Source organism: Euprymna scolopes, chromosome 31 (assembly GCF_053919585.1).
Source record: "Euprymna scolopes isolate OS-2025 chromosome 31, ASM5391958v1, whole genome shotgun sequence".
Lineage (NCBI taxonomy): Eukaryota > Metazoa > Mollusca > Cephalopoda > Sepiida > Sepiolidae > Euprymna > Euprymna scolopes.
Window position 1 is genome coordinate 30,837,204 of NC_136512.1, and position 23,042 is coordinate 30,860,245.

Consider the following 23,042-nt stretch of genomic DNA (forward strand, 5'->3'; position numbering starts at 1 on the left):
ATTGAAAGCTTATATATATGTGTATGTGTGTATATCTTCTAATATATAAAAGGCAAAATGCGTGTGTGTATGTGTTTGTATGTTTTGCTGAAACTTCTAACAGATGCGTCGAAACGTGACGAAACCGGTATCATTTTAAACTTCGATCTTTCAGACGACAAATATAAAAAATTGGCCAAAAATATTAATTCCTTCACCCTCAATTTGTCAGTTTTCTACGAGGAAAGGTCGCTTTTTCTGCTGACATTTTAGCAAGTCATCGTTTTCTTATAAATTGACTACACTTAATTTTGATGTTCGCAACTTCCGGTTTTGCTATGGATGCATCGGTAAAGACGTCACGTTTTTTTTTTTTTTTTTTTTTTTTTTTCACCTTTTTTTCCTCCTCCGCGTTATGGGTTCGACCCTGCCTGCCTACACCACTTTTTTTTTAACACCTCTCTCCACTTGAGCTGCCTACTTGTTTTTTTTTTGGGGGGGGGGCTTCCTTACTCGACACACCTGGGCACTAGTGTGTGTGTGTATATATATATATATATATATAAAAGAATGAACCTTTTGCTAAATTTTAGATTTTTTTATATAATATATTGGAAAGAAAATGCCGACTCGTTACTCAAAGAATCAAATATATAAAGAGTTGTTTGTGTGAATATCTAGAGAGAAATGGATTGGGCAGAGCAGAAAATGGAGGTAGCAGAGAGAAAGATAGTGATATAGAATAGTATAGATAGACGTGTTAATAGAAATAGGTTACTTTTTTTCCCTGGGCATTGCCGACTAGCCCTGCTAGTCTATTATGTAAAGAGCAAATGTCTGTATGATCAGCTAAAAGTAAAAATAATCTATAAATATAAAAGCGAAAATGTTTGCGTGTGCGTTTTCGTGTATGTCCAAGAAAGGCTTTTTTTCCGAGAACCAATCGGTCGCCTCACAACTTCTTAAAACTTTTTATATCACGCCTAAATGATAATATCTACGAGTTAACAACCGGAGTCGCCTGTTTATTTAATTTGCCTGACTTTCAAAAGATAAATATTCAACAATTTTCGATTGCTGCATGTACAGTAAGCTTTTTCGTATAAAAAAAGAAGCGAACAGACTCGCGGTAAATAAAACACTGTCCCGCACTCAAAGTTGACATCACTTACTCGTCAAAAACAGGCACCTGCCGTTAAACGTCGCACTTTTTTTTTTTCACATTTTATTATTTTCCAACTGCGCGTCAAGGCTTTGTTTTTTTTTTTAAAACAAACACCCGGGACACCTGGCCAACGATTTTTCTTTTCATTTACCCAAAAACACACACACCTACAAACACCTGGGTAACGCCAGGTACCCCCCACTAGTCTATAATATAAATCTCACCTGTCTGTTAGAATGTATGTTTGTATGTATGCCTAAAACTTTTGACAAAGACGATGGATTTTCACGGGATCAGTATCATTTGAAGCTCGTCACTTCGGACGACATATATCGAAAAATTGGCCAAAAACATTAATTCCTTCACCCTCAACTGGGAACTTTTCTACAGGGAGGGATTGCTTTTTTAGACGACATTTTCGAAAGTTATCCCCTCTTTTTGATTGACTAGCCTTAATTTAAACCTACGTCACTTCCGGTTTGGTGATGGGTGCAACAGCAAAGATGTCACGTTTTTTTTTTTTTTTTCATATTCTTTTCCTCCTTCACGGTACGAGTTTGAACATACCTGCCTGCTACCACTTTTTTTTCTTTTTTGCTCAACACACCTCCAAACACCCGGGCAACATTGGGCACCCAGGCTAGTATTAATAATGAAGTTTATATCTCTCAGACAAAGATTATCTAAAATTGAGAAAAATAGTTAATTCTTTGGTGTAGAATTGCCGTGGAATCTAATAGGGTAGGGCAGGTATGATCATATCTTTATCAACGCCTTTATCCTCTGCACATGCGTAGATATTTTAAACTGTCCTTGCTTTAACTGTATTAATTTCTAATGTCTTGACATGTTTGTTCCAGTTAGGTTAATGGATAGCATGATAGACTGAAGACCCTAAGATTTTAGGTTCAATCCCAGCTAGCGTCATTAGTTTTATTTTTTTTTATTGCTTTTAAGACTATAAAATATTTTGAAACATAAAATCGTTGATAATTGTTAAAGAAAAAGTTTTGTGGTATACGGACCGTGCTGAAATAAACATCCACAAAGTTGGTATTAAACAAATAAAAACAAAGCTGTAAATGCTGAAATTTTATTTTGTGTGTGATCATTTATAATGTGGTCTCTGTATGAGATGTTGTGAATCTTTAGGAAGCATCTCATCTCTGTGGCCTGTATCTGTCGACTCTCCAGATTCTCGGTTATAGGGTTCACAACTTCCACATATGCAGAATTTGTTAATTACGAATTATGGAGATGATCGGTCTGTAAGGTCTTTGAATGCTGTGCCAGACTGTTCTGTCTGGGGGGGGGATTAAGTTTACCCATCCTATGATAGGTATTCCGCTAGTTTATTTATATTTTTTAAACTAAAGCTATAATTGTAATTTGTTTTTAAATATAAACTAAAAAAAAAAAGTGACCCGTTGGGTCAACTATTCAGCTTAAGTTGGATCATTTGAATTAACAAATGGGTAGGTTAATTTAGTTGATAATATTTTTTTTTTTAGGTATGGGCATATTTTTTTTTTTTTTTTTTTTTAATTATCCAATATATGTTTGTTCCTGCTTTAAAGCAAATAAAACATTTAAGTAATTAGGGGGTGGGGGACTCTACTGTTACTCCTTAAAAGTGCAGATTCTTCTTTTTTAGGGTGATTACATTTTCATGTTCTTATCCATTTAGTACTTCTACAGTTTATGATAGGATTTTCAAGTTAAATTCAATTTTTACAGTATTATTTTATTAAATTTTTACATTGAAGTACAGAACAGTTAAAGTCCTTCTCCTACCCATAATCTGATGGGGGGGGGTAGAACTGCTGCAGAATTTACAAGTGTTCAATATCGTAAAGCAGTAAAGCAGGTGTGTTCATTTGTTCTATTTGTTTTTGTGATCCCGGGCAACACCAAGTATCACTGCTAGTTCTATATAAAGGACAAATGTCAGTTTGCATGTCCAGCTAAAACATGAAAAATACAAAGTTGGTATATTTTTTTTAATCCATGTAACCCCGGATGTATGTTTAAAATTTAAATTAAAAAAAAATTATCTGAGGGTTAAATGGCCATTTATACCATTTAATATCAAGATGTACACAGATCTTTTAATGTTATTACATAATCTGGTCTCCAACCATTAACTAAAGAAAAGTAACTCTAATGTTTTTTCTTTTTTAGTCATTTTCCTTATGCCAACTGAAATTCTGTGTGTGTCCAGGGGGGAATAGGTAAAGCGAAAAAAAAAAAAAAAAAAAAAAAAAAAAGATGGAGAGAAGTGAAAGAGAGAGGAATAGATGTTATGTTACGCTTTTTCCTTGTGCAGGGTAGCCCTGTTAGTGTGTATATATATATATATATATATATATATATATATATATACACACACACACACAAGTTCATGATAATATGTCAGTTTTTAAACTTCCTCTCGTTCAATTGAATTTTGCCAGTCTAAGTACAAATGTCTATCAACCACCATAGATGTTTTTCTTTGCTTTTTTTGTTTGTTTGTTATTATTGTTGTTATTATTCTTGCATCAAATGCAGCTGCACCAGCCTTGTTCACAAATCCTTTATTGCTTGAATGTAGATATATGCAATTGTTGTTTTTTTATTTATTTCTCTCTACAACTTTGATGTCTTATGTATTTGGTGTTTTCATTTGAAATGTCGTCTGCTGCCTTTTTTAGAAATTAAAACATTAAAAAAAAAAAAAAAAGAAGAAAAACGAAAAAAAAAACTATCCGGAAAATAGATTTGTTTTTTTTCATTATTTTTCTTTTGTTCATTATTTTTTGTTGTTATATTTTTTACTTTTTGTTTTGTTTATTTGCATTTTAATATTCTTTTGTAAACGTTTTTCTTTGTTTATTTTGGATTGCGATTTTTGAATTGATAAATTGATAAAATTTTGTCCACCCTATTCATAGTTTTCAATCCTCTTGTAGTATTTCTTCATCATTAACCCTTATCATCAAGTGACTTTTGGGCTTGGTAACCATAATATAAAAAAAAAAAACTATTTGTGTAACATTTCAAGGTCATATGTTTTATAGCCTAATTGTAGTTAGCAGACATACTGACACATGTTCAGAGGAGTTTAGGTCATTTGTATATCGAAAGCTTTCACTGGACAATATCCAAATTTCGCCTTCCATTATCAATATAGTGTAAAGAAAGGAATCATCTGTTGCCTACAGCAAGCAAAGGCCATATGTAGTAACAGCAATACATATTGAGAGCAGATGGATAGTTTAAGTGAAACCCTTCATTGAAACCATCCAGAGAGTATGAGATCAGCTCCAAGAAATCTGAAGGATATCATCCGTAAACTCACCACAATTTGGATACTATATATGAAAGGCTTGTTTCAACATTCATACCTAACCATGGTTTTTGTAAATGAAATAATTTTACAATGTATGGTTTTTATTTCAAAAGCAATTCAAACAAAAGTTGAATTGTTTGATAAGAAACTCAACTACACTAAATTATTTTATGTAAATCTTTCTAAATAGGATTTTAATATTACAAACGAATTCACAAAATTGGCTGATTTCTATACAAAAAAAAACAACACAAAAAAAACTTTCTAGCTAATTTACTAGTAATATTTTTATTTTTTTGTTTCGTAAATATTTTTATGAATAAATAGAAATACATTTTGTTGGCTGTAATTAAATCAGTAAAATTCTTGTAAAGAAGTTATTTATTTAAAAAATAAAGAAATTGAAAAGTCTGGCTTGTTTTATAAGAACATGAAATTCCCTATAGTGAAATATGTTAATCGAATCACATGAGATTGCTTTTTAACTTTTAACCCGTGAACCCTTATTGTGTAAGTTTATGAGCTGAGCGTAAAAACACTGAAACGAAGTGTGGTTGCAACAGTGTAATCATGTTGACATCGTGACTATAGTATCGCAAATATGGGAAAATAGAATGAATGAATATTCTAATTAAATCAACGCATGTTGTTAATGGATCTGGTGCTTTTAAATTTTTCCTTTTTACCAATTGTAGAGAAGTTATTGTATTTTAAAGAATAACTTTCAATAATGCTGAAATACAACGCTTTTATATTAAGTGAAATGTATGCAACAAGCAATCCATGATGTCTGTTTTTCTTTTAGAAGATAAAATTGGTTTAGAACGATTAAAGGAAAAAAAATTCTTTGATAAATGTTAATTTGTTATTCTGGTAAGCTAGAATTTAAAAAAGAAATTTGATCAATCAAAACTTTTTGGAGATGATAAATAGAAAAATTATAAATAGGGGCGTCCCTTGTTTAGGTTGAAAATGTAGATAATAGCAAGATCAGTTGTGAGGAGTTGAGCAAAGATATATTTGTTCACATTACATTTAAACTTCTGCATGTTAGTACAATCAGAGAAGCAGGAAACAGACAAGGAATTCCAAAGTCTAGCAGTTTGAAAAAAGCTATTACAGTAGAAGGTTTTCCGGCATCTAGGGACCTCAAACAGTGAAGGGGTGGGATTTTGCTGCTTGTCTGGTTATTTGGGAGTATGCATGTATTGAGGAGGTAATCAAAGCACATTCCATTTAACTACTTGTAAAACAGGCACAGAGATACAACATAGCGGTGATGGGGTAGAGGTTGGAACTTGGCTGATAGTGTGGGACCTATTAGATTTGAAACCTTTTTGAACCATGTCTAAAAGTGAGATTGGTAGATGTACCTCACCAGATGTGGCAACAATAGTAGATTTGAGTAGGAAAGTGAAAATTCCTTGGACTTTATGAATGAATGACTTACGTAATAGAAAAATCAAGTTGATGATTTTTTGAAAATATATACCGATAATTAACCTAAATCAATGTAGCAGATTTGCGTATGCAACATTTTTTTTATTCCATAAGGGGGAAAATCTTACTTTCCATATGTATATACTTTGAATTATAAACTATATGAGGCGCTAAATGTCATAACTCTGTAAGTGTCACAAACAAAAAATGGACAAAAAACGCTGTTAAAGTTTAGTTTTTTTTTTTTTTTTTTTTTTACACAGTGATCACCACTTATCAAGGCCCGGAAGCCACTCAGGGATAAAGGTTATTGCAAGTACATCACGTTAGTGAGGAGATTTTATGAAGTGTTTAATTAGGGGGGGGGCGGTTCATTAGGAATTTGTTAACATTAGACTTGAAGACATCCAAGTTGTAGTCCGGAGGGAAGCAGGCAGACGGAACAGAGTTCCACAGGCGTGCAGTTCTAAGAAAGTTTGTAGGTATACTGTGCATTAGTCGATTTCTACCCATGTTCTGGTCTGAATTTGACCATAACTTCTCTTGTACATGTTAGAGGAGGCTATGGGGAATAAAATGATATACTAACTTGATATTTTGCCATGATGGCGCTTATCGAGTTATGACGTTCAGTGCCTCATATACTAATAATATATATAAGAATTTTTCCACTTTGCACGATTATTTAAGCTCAATAAAAATGCTTTAATACTTTCAGAACATGTATATCAGTCGTTTACATTCCAAAGCCAAAAAATGTTTATATTTTTTTCTTTCATAATATTTCATTTTGTCTTGCATGTGTTTCATTGAATGGTGTACAAACACCAAGCAACTCATCAGAGACGGTCAATATTTTCAATCGGAAAAACCAAAACAGTTTCACGTTTTTTGTTATTTTTTTTGGAATAAGGAGAATGTAAGCTGGTGAAAATGACTCGAAATTGTTCGGAGTCGTATGATTTCTAAAAAATAACTTATTCAAAGTATAATTTGAATGTTCCTATTTACAATTCCTCCCCACGGGACAGAGTTAAACACCAGGGTCGTTTTTTAATGTGGAGAAAAGGAACAAAAATAAAAATTGTCTCAGTCGTGAAGGATTTCTCCTCCACTGATAGAGAACAAGAAATTGAAGTACAGCATCTGAAGAACAGATACTACACTTTGAAGTATAATTTGAATGTTACAGGAATGAAAACTGAAGTATTATATTATACTTGAATAAGTATTTTTTTTAGCAATCATAAGACTCCTAACAATTTCGAGTAATTTTCATCAGCTTACATCCTCTTTATTCCGGGGGTGGGAGGGAGAACAAAACATGGAACTGTTTTGGTTTTTCCGATTGAAAATATTTACTGTAACTGAGGAGTTGTTTGACGTTTGTACACAATTCAACAAAACCTGTATGGAAACCTTTAAATAGTTATTTTAACACTTGTTATAGAGCTATAAATTGACTTAATCTAATATATATCAGAATTGTTTCTAGTCAATCTTGGGTTTCTCCTTGCCACTGGACCCAAGGAGTGTCGATTCAGGAAAGGTGTGGTTGGAGATTGCACAACATTTACCTCACAATTACATGTACAGCTATCCTTACAGAGGTGTCCATTGTCTCTGGAGACAGAATTGGATCCGTGTGTGTATGTATATATATATATATATATATATATATATATATATATATATATATATGGCTTCCTTCAGTCTTGGCTAACTATGAATACCCACTGTAAGGGTGCCTGTGCATGAAATTTTTGTGCCAAGAGGTGCGCAATCTCTAACCACAACTTTCCTGTGTCGACATGTTTAAATACCAGTGGCAAGTGGAGATTCAGGATAACTGGAAACAATGCCGAAATAAGTGGAGAGCACATACAGCACCTAGAATTCCAAAATGGTAACCCATCTGGTACTAGCCAGGGTCAACGTTACTTAACTTTGGTGATCTGACGTGAACCGGTGGGTACACCTGATTATGCCATATATATATATATATATATATATATATATATATAGCAAAAATGGTAATTAGTAAAAACCTAAAGAAAGTGCTCAATACTATTGTAGAGCAAATATATATATATATATATATATATATATTTTATTACCGTTTTATCTGCTTAGTTACACATGTTTCTGTTATCAACGATCTAATAACTTCATCAGACTTTACAGAAAAAAAAAGTCTGAAGTTATTGGATTGTATCAACAATTCGGTAATCGAAACATGTGTAACTAAAACGGTAATTAAAAAAAAAAATATATATATATATATATATATATATACATACACACACACACACACACACACACACACATCTTAGCATGAAAACCTAGTATTGTGTGAGAAATCTTATGTTCTACTCCCCAGTCCATGCTCCTGCACCATGTTACAATTTTTATGTATTCTTAAATTTTATATATTCAATTTTTGGGGTGGGGCCAACTATGTACTCAGCATTGATCGGGTAAGAAAGGGATGTAAATACATCAATATTTGTTTAGAAAAAAATGTTGAAAAATTGATAAACTTTAATTCTAACCTGAGACACACCATATATTTTCTTGGAATAAATAAGTAGTCTTACACCAAGCCCTGAACTCCATATAATCATTTCTATCCTTCTTAATTTGCATGATTTTCAAGTTGTAAATCTAATAAAAATGGATTTCTTTTTTATGGATGTCAAGTGTGAATGTAGACCCATGATAAAGTTGTGCCTCATTTGATCAATATGAAATATACTTATCTAATTCTCCTGAATAATGTAATTTTAGAATATATACGATTTATGAGTGTATTTCCATAAACCTAAGAGTTTGTGGATAGACAGAAACTGCAACATATATATATATATATATATATGTATATATATATATATATATATATATATATATATATATTATTAATACACACATTATTGGCTACATATATGCATACATGTTTTAGCTGTGATTCCTATTGAAATCCAGCATCATCATCTGAAATTAGTTGAGAATAGTGGCCTAAAATATGTATGTGCATATGTAGCCAATATTTGTATAAGTAAAGAAATTTATACAGTGATACAGCTTTACTTGTTATTGAGCACTATTTCATAAACAGTGGAGTTTCATTGAATTAACATAAGAAGTCATAGTAATACAATCATTATATATATACATATCCTAAATTCTGATAAATTAGGCTCAATGATTTAGTTAATATTTTATTTACGAAAATTAGCAAATAATATTTTTTTTTTTAAATATGTCCTATATATAAATACCATCCATCTTGTGATTTGAAAATCTAAATACGATTTATAGACTTACATAATTTTTAATTTATTTTTTTTACAGCTAATCCCCGGAACAGACCACTATCTCACAACCTTGGCAAAGGCAAGTTTCTTGTTATTTTCTATTGACAGCACGATGCTATGATAGTTTATTAAAACGTCATCATAGCACTGTGCTTTTTATTGACGACTAATTAGCTTTGCCGGCTTGCTATCACGTTGCAATGCTGTTCAAAATACTTAAAACTTTAATTTAAAATAATAAACATTTGACTTATAACTTTTTTGTAAACATGAAATATTTTTTAATTCATTCATAGTGGTAAATATTAAGATTTTATTTTCGCTATACATTTAATGTTTAAATATGATCATAAAGAAAGGAAAAGAAATTTGTCCAGGAAATAAAACAATATTGTGAAATGGAGCTGTTTGTTATATTAAAATCAAAGCTATCATTTAATTTATGAAATAGTTAATTAATAAAATGTTCTTTTCAAAAGCAATATGCAAATTAGTCAATCTTGAGACTTACATCACATATGGATAAGCTGTACATAAGAAAGATGATGTGTCCATTGTGTGAAGTTGAATTAACTTGAAATAGTGATTTAGTGCAAGAATGAGCCCAACTTTTGCATTTCTTTCATTTAGATAACATTTTTAGGTACAACTTTACTATAGTGTGTCGTTCTACCCAATCGAGTATTTTCGAACAAAGGCATTTCAGGGAAAAACATTATTACGTACTGAAGTGTCATATCGAAATTAGTATAAATTATGAAAAATGGTCCAGTAGAAAATGTACCAGAGCTGATTTTCGGGAAAAAAAACGTCCAGTCGATCAAGAAAAAGCAAGATGACCGACTTGAAAGATAATGTCATTGGATTCAGTGCAAAGCAACTTAAATGATTGAATGCATTTATCTCCCTCGACTTCGATCTTCTAAAGGGTTAATTTACAGTAAAAAAACAACTTCAAAAAATTTTGTTTTTACAAATAGTTATTTTTCTGTTGGACCATTTTTTGTAATTTTTGGAATTTATACTAATCTCGACATGGCACATAAGTATGTAATAATGTTTTTCTCTGAAATACATTTTTTCAAAAGCACATTATAGTAAAGTTGCACCCATTTTTATTATGAGTTTATTTCAAGTAACATTTTCAGGCTAAACAATCCTTTGCTTTTAATTGTACTTGAAATATGAATTTGACTTTCAATATAGGAAATATTCTAGAAATCGATAGTTTACTAACAGTTCCCGAGAGTTGCACATGCTTCTAGTTTTTGTGAAGGGTGTTGATAAATTGAATATGCTGACGACAAAATGGATAAGTGTTTCATTTATTTGATGAAGAACAGTCGAAAGCCAAGGAAAACCTGGGAGGAAATGAGAAAGGACTTGAGAGAAAGAGGGATAAAGACTTGACCAGAGATAGGTTAGTTTGAAAATCAATTTCTAAAAGTGCCAGTGTGTAAAATGACTGTTAAACCAAATATGGTGATGATAATCCTAATTATTTTGGCCCAGTTTCAGTCGTTTTGAAGATGAAGAATGATGCGGTACTCATCTCTTTACTACCCATCCATCGGCTTCTGTGGGGACAGTTGGGTTTGATTTTATGATTTTTTAATTTTTCTTTATCATCAAAATTCTTAAAGATAATTTTTTTTTTTTTTTTTTTCCTGAAAACGTAATCCAAAGAAACCAGTTTTATATTGCTGCGTTAAAATAGTTGCGCACTCACAGAATTAGTTGCAGTACTAACAAGCGGATATAAAATGTTATGGATTCAAGGGAAAGAATATTTGTTGGTGTTTGATTATAGGAAAAAAAGTTTTTTGCTTAAACTCTTGTATGGCTTGCTTGCTGTGTAATCTCGGCTTTTTGATTGAAAACCGTTTTACCAATTGAATTAAACCATCTAGTAAAGTATTGTTTGTTAGTGTGCATGAAACTTAAATGCTTTTGTTGATTCAACATTTCTGTAAATTGTTTCAAAAAAAATTTGTCTCCTTATGATCTTATGACAAATATAATCAAATAATTTGTTATATAATCTGCAATAAAATGAGCAGTTTCAAAAATGTGTGTGTATATCTATATAATTATAAAACTGAACCTTGCACCCTTAGTTGAGTTGAATCTTGTCTCTTGGGCGATTCCATTTTTTTAAAAAGGGATGACAGGTGAATTTTATATATATGGGCATGGCTCAAAGGCTAAGGAATGAGGGTGGAGAGTTGTATGTTTTGGTTTTGATTCTAGCCAATGGCACCAAAGTCATAAATGCAAGGTGACCCCAAAAAAAAACAAAAGCGAAATGGAGGTCATCTAAAACATATGCTACAGAACGGAGAAAAAAGGGCAAAATACCCTAGTGTTTTGATGCGATGTTTTGAATATAATAAACTAGTTATAACCAAAGTTTCATTTCATTAGGACAAAACACTAAGGAACGAGTCCTAATTAGAGTTGGTGCCCGCTTTTTTGGGTCACCCTGTATATATATATATATGTTGTTTGTTTGTTTTTGTTCGCGATACTTATTGAATGAATTCAAATATATATATGGAAGCGCATTTTTACCTAAATGCGAGTTGGGAATAATTTTCCCTTTAACCAGTTTGGTACCCCCAAACGGGGAGCGGCACATGTATTATTTTTAAAAATTATTATTTTTAAAATATAATTATCCACTGACATGTGTTTTGTCATCTACGACTCATCAGAGTGGCTGAATCTAGTGTGTGTGTGTGTGTGTGTGTGTGTGTGTATGTATATATATATAGTTTTTATCTTGCTACTATATATTAGGATAATTGTCGCTAATCTGCATGAATTAAAATATTATATACAAGTGCATTTTATGCCAGGCAGCCTGCTAGTGTGTGTGTCTGTATATATATATATATATATATATATATATGGCATAACACCCAAGACACTATTTCATCTTAAAAAATGTGTTCTGTGCTCAGCAGTATACCTTGATTTGATATTCTAAACATACGAAAATGTACGTGACCGCATGAGAAAATCTGAAAAGTGATTTCTTTCATTGAAATACACCTATTTACAGAAATATTAATGAAAAATAACATTTTGGCACTTGTGCAGTTTAATATACCTATTGTAATAAATTTAGAAAACCATTCTTAACATCTGAAGGGGAGGAGCGTCTTTGTTAATTCGTCCCTTGAGCTCATTGAACTCTCCTTAAATGAACACTTAATTTGCTTGAGGATACTAAACTGCACTACTGCCAAAATTTTGATTATAAATAAAAAAAAATAAATAAAATAAGAATTGTGGAATGTTGTTGTTTTTTTTGTTTTTTTTTTCAAATGCTCAAATTAATGTTTTTAATGTATTTATTAAAGAAAATATGTAAAGATCTAAAAATGTGAATATTTTAATTATAAATTTTTACTATAAATGTTTTATCCAAAATTTGTGTTTACAATTAATCACGTTTTTTATAAATAAAATTAAATAAAATGTATCAAACATCATTGTACATTTAGAATACAAAGATCCAGATTTTCAAGGCACAGTACTAAGTGTCAAACACTTTGTTAAAAGAAAGTGGCATATCTTGGTTTCACTATATATATATATATATATAAAAGTGAGAATGTGTGTGTGAGGACAACTCTCCACTTATATACTCAACAAAATTTTGATCTACTGACTTGGAATTTAGTATATAGGGTATTCAGACTTTTTAATCAGTTTTCATCTGTGTGACCACCTCATCAAACTAAAAAAAAAAGGAGCTTAAAATTGAATTATTAATATTTTTCACTCAAGATAAACGATTATGTTAACGGATTATATAGCGAATTCATAAATTTCAACTAAATAAAATTATAGTTCTCGAATTAAAAAATGCAGAGAATTATAATTTATGTAATAATAAATTTAATTATAACAGTAATAAGAACTTAATTATTTGTAGTTTTAAATTTAGATTAATAAATAGTTTAATATAACCGGAAATTGAAAATGTTTTGTTTTTAGTTTTGTATATGTAAACATGTGTAATCGATTATAATCATTGTTATTTAGGTAAATAGGGATGTATTGATTATGAATGATAAATTTACTAAATAAGTAGAACATTTCTGGCAAAACATACCTAAATTAATGGAACTTGTGAATACGAATAGATGGGGTTTAATGACTTTATTTCTGAATTCAAAATGGCGTAATGTAAGCAAACTATAAGGTATTTGCAATTTCTCTTCCAATTATCAGATTTTTTAATCAGGTCTAAACGCATTTTATTTCTTTTGGTGGCTTGATTGTTGCTATTTCTTCTGATGAGTTAAAGCCAAAATAGATTCACTGATTGATATAATAATTAAGTGAATGATTTTGTGCTACGAAACAAATACTGTCAAGAATTGTGTCAACTGAATTAAAGGTATAAATTTTAAGATGGTTAACATCATGAAATTTAGAAAATAAACTTTTGTCATTCATTCATTATATATATATATATATATATATATATATATATATATATATATATATATATATAAAATAAAAATTACAATTAAATTTACCAAAATGATCCAAGATGGTAAAATTAAAGAATTAATATTTATAAAATTATCTCAGCCAGATGTAAAAGCTCGATAAAACCAAATAGGAAATAGAGCTTATAATACGAACAAACAGTTAATAAAACATGTTAAAAAACACTTTGAAATGAGTTAAAAACATATTTAATCTGAAAAGGAAACACTAGATAAGTGGATAGTCCTTAATCCACTGAGTTTCGAAGAAATACTTTCCTTCTCATCAGAGGGTAGGAATTAGCAAAATGCGGGATCGGATTTTGCATGCAGAAGTATTTGATGAAACAACAAGTAAGTCAAAGATCTTACTTGAAAACAAAAAAAGTGAAGCAGAGGGAATATGGTGAAGAAAAAGGTGATTACACATGAATGGATAGTCTGGTGGAAGATAAATAATCCAGTGACGGTAAAATCCAAATGTATAACTTCAAGAAAGTTAAAAGAATTTTCGCGGATTAAGGACTATCCACTTATCTAGTGTTTCCTTTTCAGATTAAATATGTTTTTAACTCATTTTAAAGTGTTTTTTAACATGTTTTATTAACTGTTTGCTCGTATATATATATATATATATATATATGCTGATTGTTTAGTTTATGTTTTATCTTATAATTTCTTTAAAATTTTATTTTTGTTTTTTTCTTTTTATCTTGTATTTTTTTTTTTTTTTAATCTTTACTTGTTTGACCAGACTTTTGTTGGAGAAAGAAAGATATCAATGGTAATATTCTATTCTTAAAACATAAAAACAACAAAAAACCATAGTGTTGATTTCTATTTGCAGGAATCCACTCGTCTGATGAACAGTTGTCTGATGGCGCACCTAAACTCCGTCCAACTAAATCCCATGGCCACTATCAAGCTACAGGAGATGGCCCAAAGGGTATGTATCCCTAACAACAATGGTTTTGTGTGTGTGTATTAGTAATGGGATGATTTCAATATTTTTTATGATTCTGATACAATTACCGATTCTGTTCCAAATTCTCGATTCCAACTCTCCAATCGTCTAATAATCTATTGTCTTTTCGGGGGGGGGGGTCTTCATTTCTATTAAAATGTAAATATACTTTTCTTTTTAATTTGACAAACTGAATGTTTTCAGTTTATTAATTGTATCCAAGATTTTGATAAACTCATTGTGACATTTTCAGCTATACTTTTCACTTGTGCCATTTTTTACCAAGGGATTTTTCGAGTGCCGTTTTTATCTCGGTTAGTTATGATCTATAAATTTTAATTTTACTGGGAGTTTAAAATCAACGAATATTTATCATTTTATCCTTAGTACTAGCAATGAAAAATTTAGTTTGTAAAAAAAAAAAAAAAAAAAAAAAAAATTATCAGAAATGAGGCTAAAATTTTTTGGATACAGATTTCGATACCCCCCCCCCATATCTCCAAAAGTTTCAATTTTTCCAATTCCGAATGATCGTTTCACTATACTTATTTGGTATTTAAATGTTTGATTATATCATAACAATGATTTCATGCTGATGCATCAGTACTTATCAATGACTTACTAAATTCACCTTTTAAATGTATATATATATATGTATATATATATATATGTATAATTTGATTTAAATGTAAGAATTGAAATTAAATTAAAATATACATAAATATATTCAAATTGAGAATTTATTGTTTGAGACAAGGAATATATGGAAAAGAATTATATTTATTTCCTTAATCCGTGGAATTTCAATACTAGCTCATATCATCAGAGGAAATGAAATGCAATTAGAAAAATTATCAATTATTAATAAAAATATATTTTGCTTGTCAGCACATATATTAAAAACGTTATTTAATATGCTGACGAGCAAAATGTTTATTAATAACTGATAATTTTGCATTTTATTTCCTCTGATGATATGAACCATTATTAAAAATCTATGGATTAAAAAAATAAATATAATTCTTTTCCGTATATTCCTTGTTCCAAACAATAAATTCTCAATTTGAATATATTTCTATGTATATTTTAATCTACAGAATTTAACTTCAGTTTTTTAATGCACACTGTACTCTATTTTTTTTTATATATATATAATTAGCTTTACCTTTTTGGCTAGGATCGTTTTGAAAATATTATCTCACTGTAGTATTTAGTTAGACAATAACTCATTTGATTATTTAATTTATTATAATTTAATTTAAATATATGTTACTGCATCTACTGGAAGTATCCAAGTTTCAGTCACCTGATCATCCTAGAATCAGGAAACATTTTGGCCTGGAATACTCCAGACATCAGTGTTGTTTAGTGTGGAAAGCTGGGTACAAATGTCTAACCCTTTTAAGTATAATCACCAAACTTCTTTGTTAAACAAGGCTAACGACTCTGTCTAGAGTATTAGCAGCTGACTCCAATATGCAATGACTGATCAAACGAGATGATTTTAGTATTGCAGTCCATTAAGTGTATTTACACTTAATCTCATTTCAATTAAGAAATTGTATTATTGCTGTATTATGAGCGAGTGTAGGAAATGTGTGTATAATTTTGCTTTGCACATTTTTCGTGCATGCGAATGTATATGCTTTTATCTGCACTTCAGTGACACATCCAATTGCTGAAATATGTTGTGTTTTCAAAAATAAACAATTCCAGGTTCAGACAATACCGTTTATTTAGTCAATCGACACATAGCTTGTCGCAAATGGCAGAGAGAGATGATAGATGGTGGTGGTGGGGCAAGAGCGAAAGAATGCGCACACATGCATCTGGTCTGTGTTTCTCTCATCTGTCCTGACCCACAAAAGCATTTGATTATATATATATATATATATATATATATATATATATAATATATATATATATATATATATATATATACACACACATTTAAGCCCTTTGTTCTGCCAGGGTTGATGTCACAGGTCAAGAAATAGAACTCCGGTTATTTTTCTGAAAATTCGGCATTGCTTGACCATAATCTCATATTATTTGAAAAGACAGCAAAACAGTTTTATTTTTAATTGACAGTTACGTTCAACTCCAATATGATCATTAAAAAATGCTGGCCATTATATATCAGCTACTCTTGGTCTTTTAGTTGGGAGCAGAGTGTGGTATCTGTTCTGATATTGCACTTTATCCTTTTTTTTTATCCTTGGTCAGAAAAGAGGAAGTGGTTCTTCTAGATTGAGGCAATTTTTATTTTTGTCCTGATTCTGTTCCCCATTATGGGAGCTGGACCCCTCCCTCCCCATTAAAAACTGGCCTTGTGTCTAACTTTTGAAAATGTCTAAACTGCTAAATGGTAACTGTCATCTAAAGTTCAATTGTTGTGCATTCTTGATCAGCAATTTGGTTAGGCACACAATTGATCAGAACTCTCAAGAAACATTTAAAAGAAAAAGATTTAAAAAATAAAAATCTAAATATTTGGGCATGTTTTACAATAGACAACAGAACGAAAAAGTGGTGAAAAAAACCCAAAGAAAACAAATATATCTACTTGTTTATATAAAAGGCACTTTGTGTGTGCATGTCAGTTCATTATGGATTTGAAAACGACTGGACCAATTTTTATGAAATTAAACAGCAATGTACTTCATGTGTCTGGGAGTGTTTTTTATATAGGTTTTGTACCGGAATATCTATGATAAATATCGATAATGAAAAAAAAAAATCCCATTCTTTAATGGGATTTTTTTCTATTATCGATATTTATCATAGATATTCCGGTACAAAACCTATATAAAACAGTCTGATTTTAACCAAAGTTAAAACTTTTATCCAACCTAACATCACAAGTGCATTTGAGAAGTTTTATCACTGTACAAGCAGAAGGACCTGACATATAAAATCAACAGTAGGTTCTTTGATAAGACAAGGGCGCATTCAAAATGAATGTTTTTGTTTAAAACATAATCCAACCATGATACTTAACTTTTGCATTTTAAATTTTACTTAAAGTCATTATATAAAAATAATTTTATAATGTCAACGGTAGGTTTTCTACAGTGCAATGTAGAATGCAATGTATTGTGGGCTAAATCAATACAGGCAAGTATGTAAGCTTCCTCCAAGAGCACCGTGGTGGATCCCCGACTAAAGCAGTCAATCAATCGATTTGATGGATGAATTTTACTGATTTTGATAACAATACAAGTATTGGAAGTGTGAAACATTCATTGATCTTCATTCAATTCTGGACAACACTGGATCTCCCTGCTGGTAACAAATGTTACTAGATAAGTAACCTCCATGAATTGAGCATTGAAAGATAGAACTTAAGTCCGAAATGTAGTATAGCAAACTGAAATATGCATTAAAAGATAGTACGTCTTTTTATATATATATATATATATATATATATATAGTGTTGTTTGGCTTTAGACAGATATCAAATCACCTTTAGTGTATAGTTATAAGTAATGTTTTTAGTTTTTTGTTGATCATCTATATCTAGTTTTTTGTTGATCATCTATATCTAGTTTTTTTGTTGATCATCTATATCTAGTTTTTTGTTGATCATCTATATCTAGTTTTTTTGTTGATCATCTATATCTAGTTTTTTGTTGATCATCTATATCTAGTTTTTTGTTGATCATCTATATCTAGATTTTTTGTTGATCATCTATATCTAGATTTTTTGTTGATCATCTATATCTAGATTTTTTGTTGATCATCTATATCTAGATTTTTTGTTGATCATCTATATCTAGTTTTTTTGTTGATCATCTATATCTAGATTTTTTGTTGATCATCTATATCTAGTTTTTTTGTTGATCATCTATATATATTAAAGTGAAAATGTGTGTTGGTGTGTGCGCTTTTTTTGTATGTCCAGCAAAGGCTTTTTGGAGGCTCGCATTTCTTAGAACTTTTTATATACTCCCTAGATTATAATATCTCCGATTTACAAAAGGAGGTCATGTCTATCTTTTATTTGAGTGACTTTTCTTTTATAAAATTCCCGCTATTCTGTCTTCTTGCGTGCTTGTTCGTGTTTTTCATATAAATAAGGCAAAAGTATTCAAAGAAATTGTGTTTCCCTGGCACTCTTTCCAGGGATGTCCAGAAAGCAATGAGCTTTGATCATACATCATATCAGACAATTGCTATTCATTTGGATACTCCCCTTTTTATGGAGAGCTGGTTTTCCCCAACATCTTGTGAACAAGTGTAACTGGCTTGAAGCCAAAGTTAAGTGCGTGATATTTGACATCCTGTGTTAATACATTCACTTAACTTTTCAATCGTTTAATTTCAACCATTCTCACTTGTCTGCCCTCTTAGTGTTGCGGTAACATATCACCTTTTCTTTCACTTTTTTTTTTGCCTTCGCCACAAGGCTTCAGGTTCGAGCCTACCTGCCTACTAACACTTTTTTTCCCTACACACACACACACACATCTCCAAACACCCAGGCAACGCCAGGTATCCCCGCTAGTCTATATATATGAGGCAAAATGTGTGTGTGTATGTCTTGCAAAAATTTTCCACACAGACGACAGATTTTCACCAGATAGGTATCATTTTCAAGCTCGAACCTTCGGACGACAAATACCAAAAAATTGGCTAAAAACATTCATTCCTTCACCCTCAATGGGACACTTTTCTACAGGGAGGGGTAGCAAAAAATCGTTCCTTCATGACAAGATAGCTTCTGCTTCTATGCATGTGCAAAAAGACGTATCTTGAATTAGTTTAAGTATTATAAAAACTGACCTAAATTCGCTCACATGGTCATGGCACAATGGTCAAAGTGGAAGCGTTGATATCTTAAGATTGCAGGTTCGATCCTAGGTATCAGATAAATTTTTTTTTTTTTTTTTCGATTTTTAAGAGTTTTAGTATTCAAAAACAGGGTTTTTATTTTGTTTTTCCGATTTTTTTAAGTTTTAACATCATCGGTTTTGTGTCATGCTCGTTTTTTTTTTATATCATGTTCACTGGTTTTTTTTTTCTGTTTTGTTTGTTTTTATTTTATTTTTGTTTTAATATTGTATTTAACTCCCCCCCCCTCCAAACACCTGGGCAACGCAACCGAAAAAACTGCTTCGCAGCCAAAGTTAAGTGCGGGATTTCATTCCCTTATGGTTTGACCTCATTAAATTTGCGCACCTGTCAATTTTTTGTCTTTTTAATTGTTAAATTCCATCCATTCTTATTCACCTACCTTCGTAGTGTCAAGGTACGTCATTGCGCTTTTTTGTTTTTTTCACTTTTACCTCAAGGCTTCGGGTTCGAGCTTACCTCTCTCCCCCAATTTTTTTTTTTTTTTTCTAAACACCCGGGCAACGCTGCTAGTATATATATAAAAGGCCAAAGTGGAGCACATATTTTTGTATGTCAAAGAAAGGCTTGGGGCGGAGGGGTTCTCGGGGGGGGGGTACTATTTTTTTAGAACTTTTTATATGCTCCCTAGATTATAATATCTACGCTTTGCAAACAGACATTGTCTCTACATTTATTTTGATCAGCTTTTATAAAATTCCCTCTATTCCGTCCTTTCACGTGTTTGTTGGTCTTTTTCGTATAAATAATGCGAAGCAAAGCGGCCTTTCATGCTGGAACGTTTTGAAAGCAATTAGCTTTGATCAATGTGGGAAAAACCCTTCATATCAAACAATTGGTATTCATTTGGAGAGCTCCCCCTTCTTGGGGGGAGCTGATTTTCCCCAACATTGTGGGGAAACAAATAAAATGGCATAAAGCTTAACTTCAACCAACGTTCATTTCTGCTCCTGCGTGATTCTTAACTTATTTGTGCAAGTCAACTTTTTGTTTGACATCGCTTAATTTGAATGCTTTTCACTTCCTGTGGTGTTATAGTGTAGTGGTAAGGTCTCAGGTTTTCTTTCACTTTCTTTTCCGCCTTCGCGTCATGGGTTCGAGCCTGCTCAACACACACCTCCAAACACCCGGGCAATGCTTGCTACCCTCACTAGTCTGTTATGATGAACAGAAACTATATTGCTATGTAATATATCTAGTATACTAGTGGGGGTACCTGGCGTTGCTTGGGTATGGTGAGGTGTGTGTGCGGGTGGGTGGGTAAATTAAAACAATAATAAAATGGAAAATAAAGAATAAGTGAACGAAATATTTTTAAATCTGTTTAAATGTTAAAACTTTTTTTTTTATAATCGGAAAAGCAAAAAAAAACAAAAACAACAAACGTGATGGGGAATAGAATAAGCAAACAAAAAAAAATGGCATTTGTTTGAATATTAAAACTTAAAAAATCAAAATAAAAAATTGTCCGATCGGTCTGTGCAAAGTGAAACCTTAAGACAACGATGTTGTCACTCTAACCACTACTCTACAATCACGTGAACGAAGTAACGTCCTTTTTTTTTTTTTTATTTAAACCAATTCAAGAAAGAACTTTTTTTGCACATGCGTGTTTGGTTAAATTGTCATGAAGGAATGCTTTTTTGCTACCCTCTCTCTCATCGTGAACATAAATTTCTATAGGAAATAATTGACCTTTTTTTTTCTTCTAATTTTCACATTTTATTCGACTAAGACCTCGCTCTTTCAGACAGTACCGGTTTCGACCCGGTCTGATGCTGCTAAGAGAAGTTTTAGCGAGACATACAAACATACATACATCTAAACAGACAGGTGTAAAATAACTGGATACAACATTGAATACTATTCCCAAAATAATTGGATTCGGCATTAAATAATCCAGAAAAGTTTGATATGCCGTAAAACCAAAAACAACCAACCAACAGCCAGGTGAGATTTATATTATAGATAAGCTTCAACTTGTTTAAAAAATATTTTATTTAAAAAAAAAAATGTTAATCCAATTTTACTTTGCCTTTTTTGTTCATTAATTTTTTTTTTTTTTTTCAATTTTAAATATAGGAGCCTCCCACCAACTTCCTACAGGAACCAACCCAAATGTTTATGTGGATCAATCACCGCCCCAGAACAATGGCGTGCACAAGAAACCCTCTACTGGCCTGCACATTGAGAGCAAGATGCATATTGCCGATGACCAAGAATCCCAATTACCGAAAACAGAAAACATCAAGTCAAAACCAGCACATAAAGAAAAAACTTCTGTTGCAGGTGATATTGGCCCAAATAGCACTGCATTCACTATAGATGGCCAGCGAGGCGGTACTGCCACTCCTACTGTCAGCGCGTCCGCATCTGGTGCACAGAACATGACATCTCCGCAGACGGAGATGGGTGTGGCTAATATCTTGCGCCAGTCGAATTACATCCTCAAAGAAAAGGTTGTAGTTGCCAGCCCTACTGACAATGCGCAGGGCCCGATTGTGGCTCTTGCACTCGGGCTTTCCTTCACGACCATGCTGTTGATCTTTGTGGGCTGCCGTCTGCGTAGAGTCAAGCGTAGGCTTCGAAAGGGACGAGCGCTCCATTCGAACGAGGCAGACTATCTTATCAATGGCATGTACTTGTAGGACCCGGTGTTCTCTCTATCTCACATGCACACGCACACACACACATATGCACACACACACACACACATATATATATAAAGTTCTACGGCATGACCTTATTTACAGTCATGTTCATATAAATATGGTTGAGAGGACCTAAAGTCTTTGCCCACATAGCTAGACTTTGGGCAAGACTTTTACTATAACAGAAAACCAATTTACATGCGTATAATCGCCTACATATGCAGAAACATGAGAATTAAATGAAAATATCTTTTTTGGAATTTATAAGATGAGGGTTGTTATGGTCATATTCAGCGGATCTGATGTTGAAGGTCAAAGGTTACATCGGCTGAAACGTGAATATTCTCATGTCGGTTTAACAACCGAGACGAGAATAGTAGTCTGAATAGACCAACTAATATAACCCCCTCCCCCCAAAAAAAAATATCTATATATATATTAGAAGAGGGTTTAGAAGTATATAAAGCTTCTTTAAGATTAGACCTATCAAGATGTGTAAAGCTCAACAGGTAGGGTAGAGCTTAAATATAGTAATAGCAATTATAGACAATACAAAGTCATATGTTGGTGCACGTAGATTTATTTGTCGATGTAATAAGGAAACAATAATTGGGGAAGGTGTTATATGCACCTCCCCCAATTACTGTGTTCTTTTATTACATCGACCAAATAAATCTACATACACCAACATATGGCTTTGCATTGTCTATAATTGCTATTTTATATATATATATATATATATATATATAGTGAAAACTTGATTAAATGCTCATATTAATGGCTTGAGTAGTAATAGTAATCTGGTCCTTTTGGCTTCTCAAATCAGTCAGTAGTATAAT

The 23,042-nt window shown here is 31.7% G+C and overlaps 1 protein-coding gene across 1 annotated transcript in view; it reads left to right on the forward strand.

The window, feature by feature from the left end:
- LOC145255671 (uncharacterized) overlaps positions 1-22,438 on the forward strand; it is a 144,379-nt gene extending 121,941 nt beyond the window's left edge. Inside the window, exons 6-8 of the mRNA XM_080114232.1 lie at positions 9,267-9,308; positions 14,582-14,680; positions 21,635-22,438. Of these exons, the coding sequence (XP_079970358.1) occupies positions 9,267-9,308; positions 14,582-14,680; positions 21,635-22,200 (707 nt within the window). The 3' untranslated portion in view covers positions 22,201-22,438. The remainder of the gene's footprint in view (positions 1-9,266; positions 9,309-14,581; positions 14,681-21,634) is intronic.
- Positions 22,439-23,042: the final 604 nt, after the last annotated feature.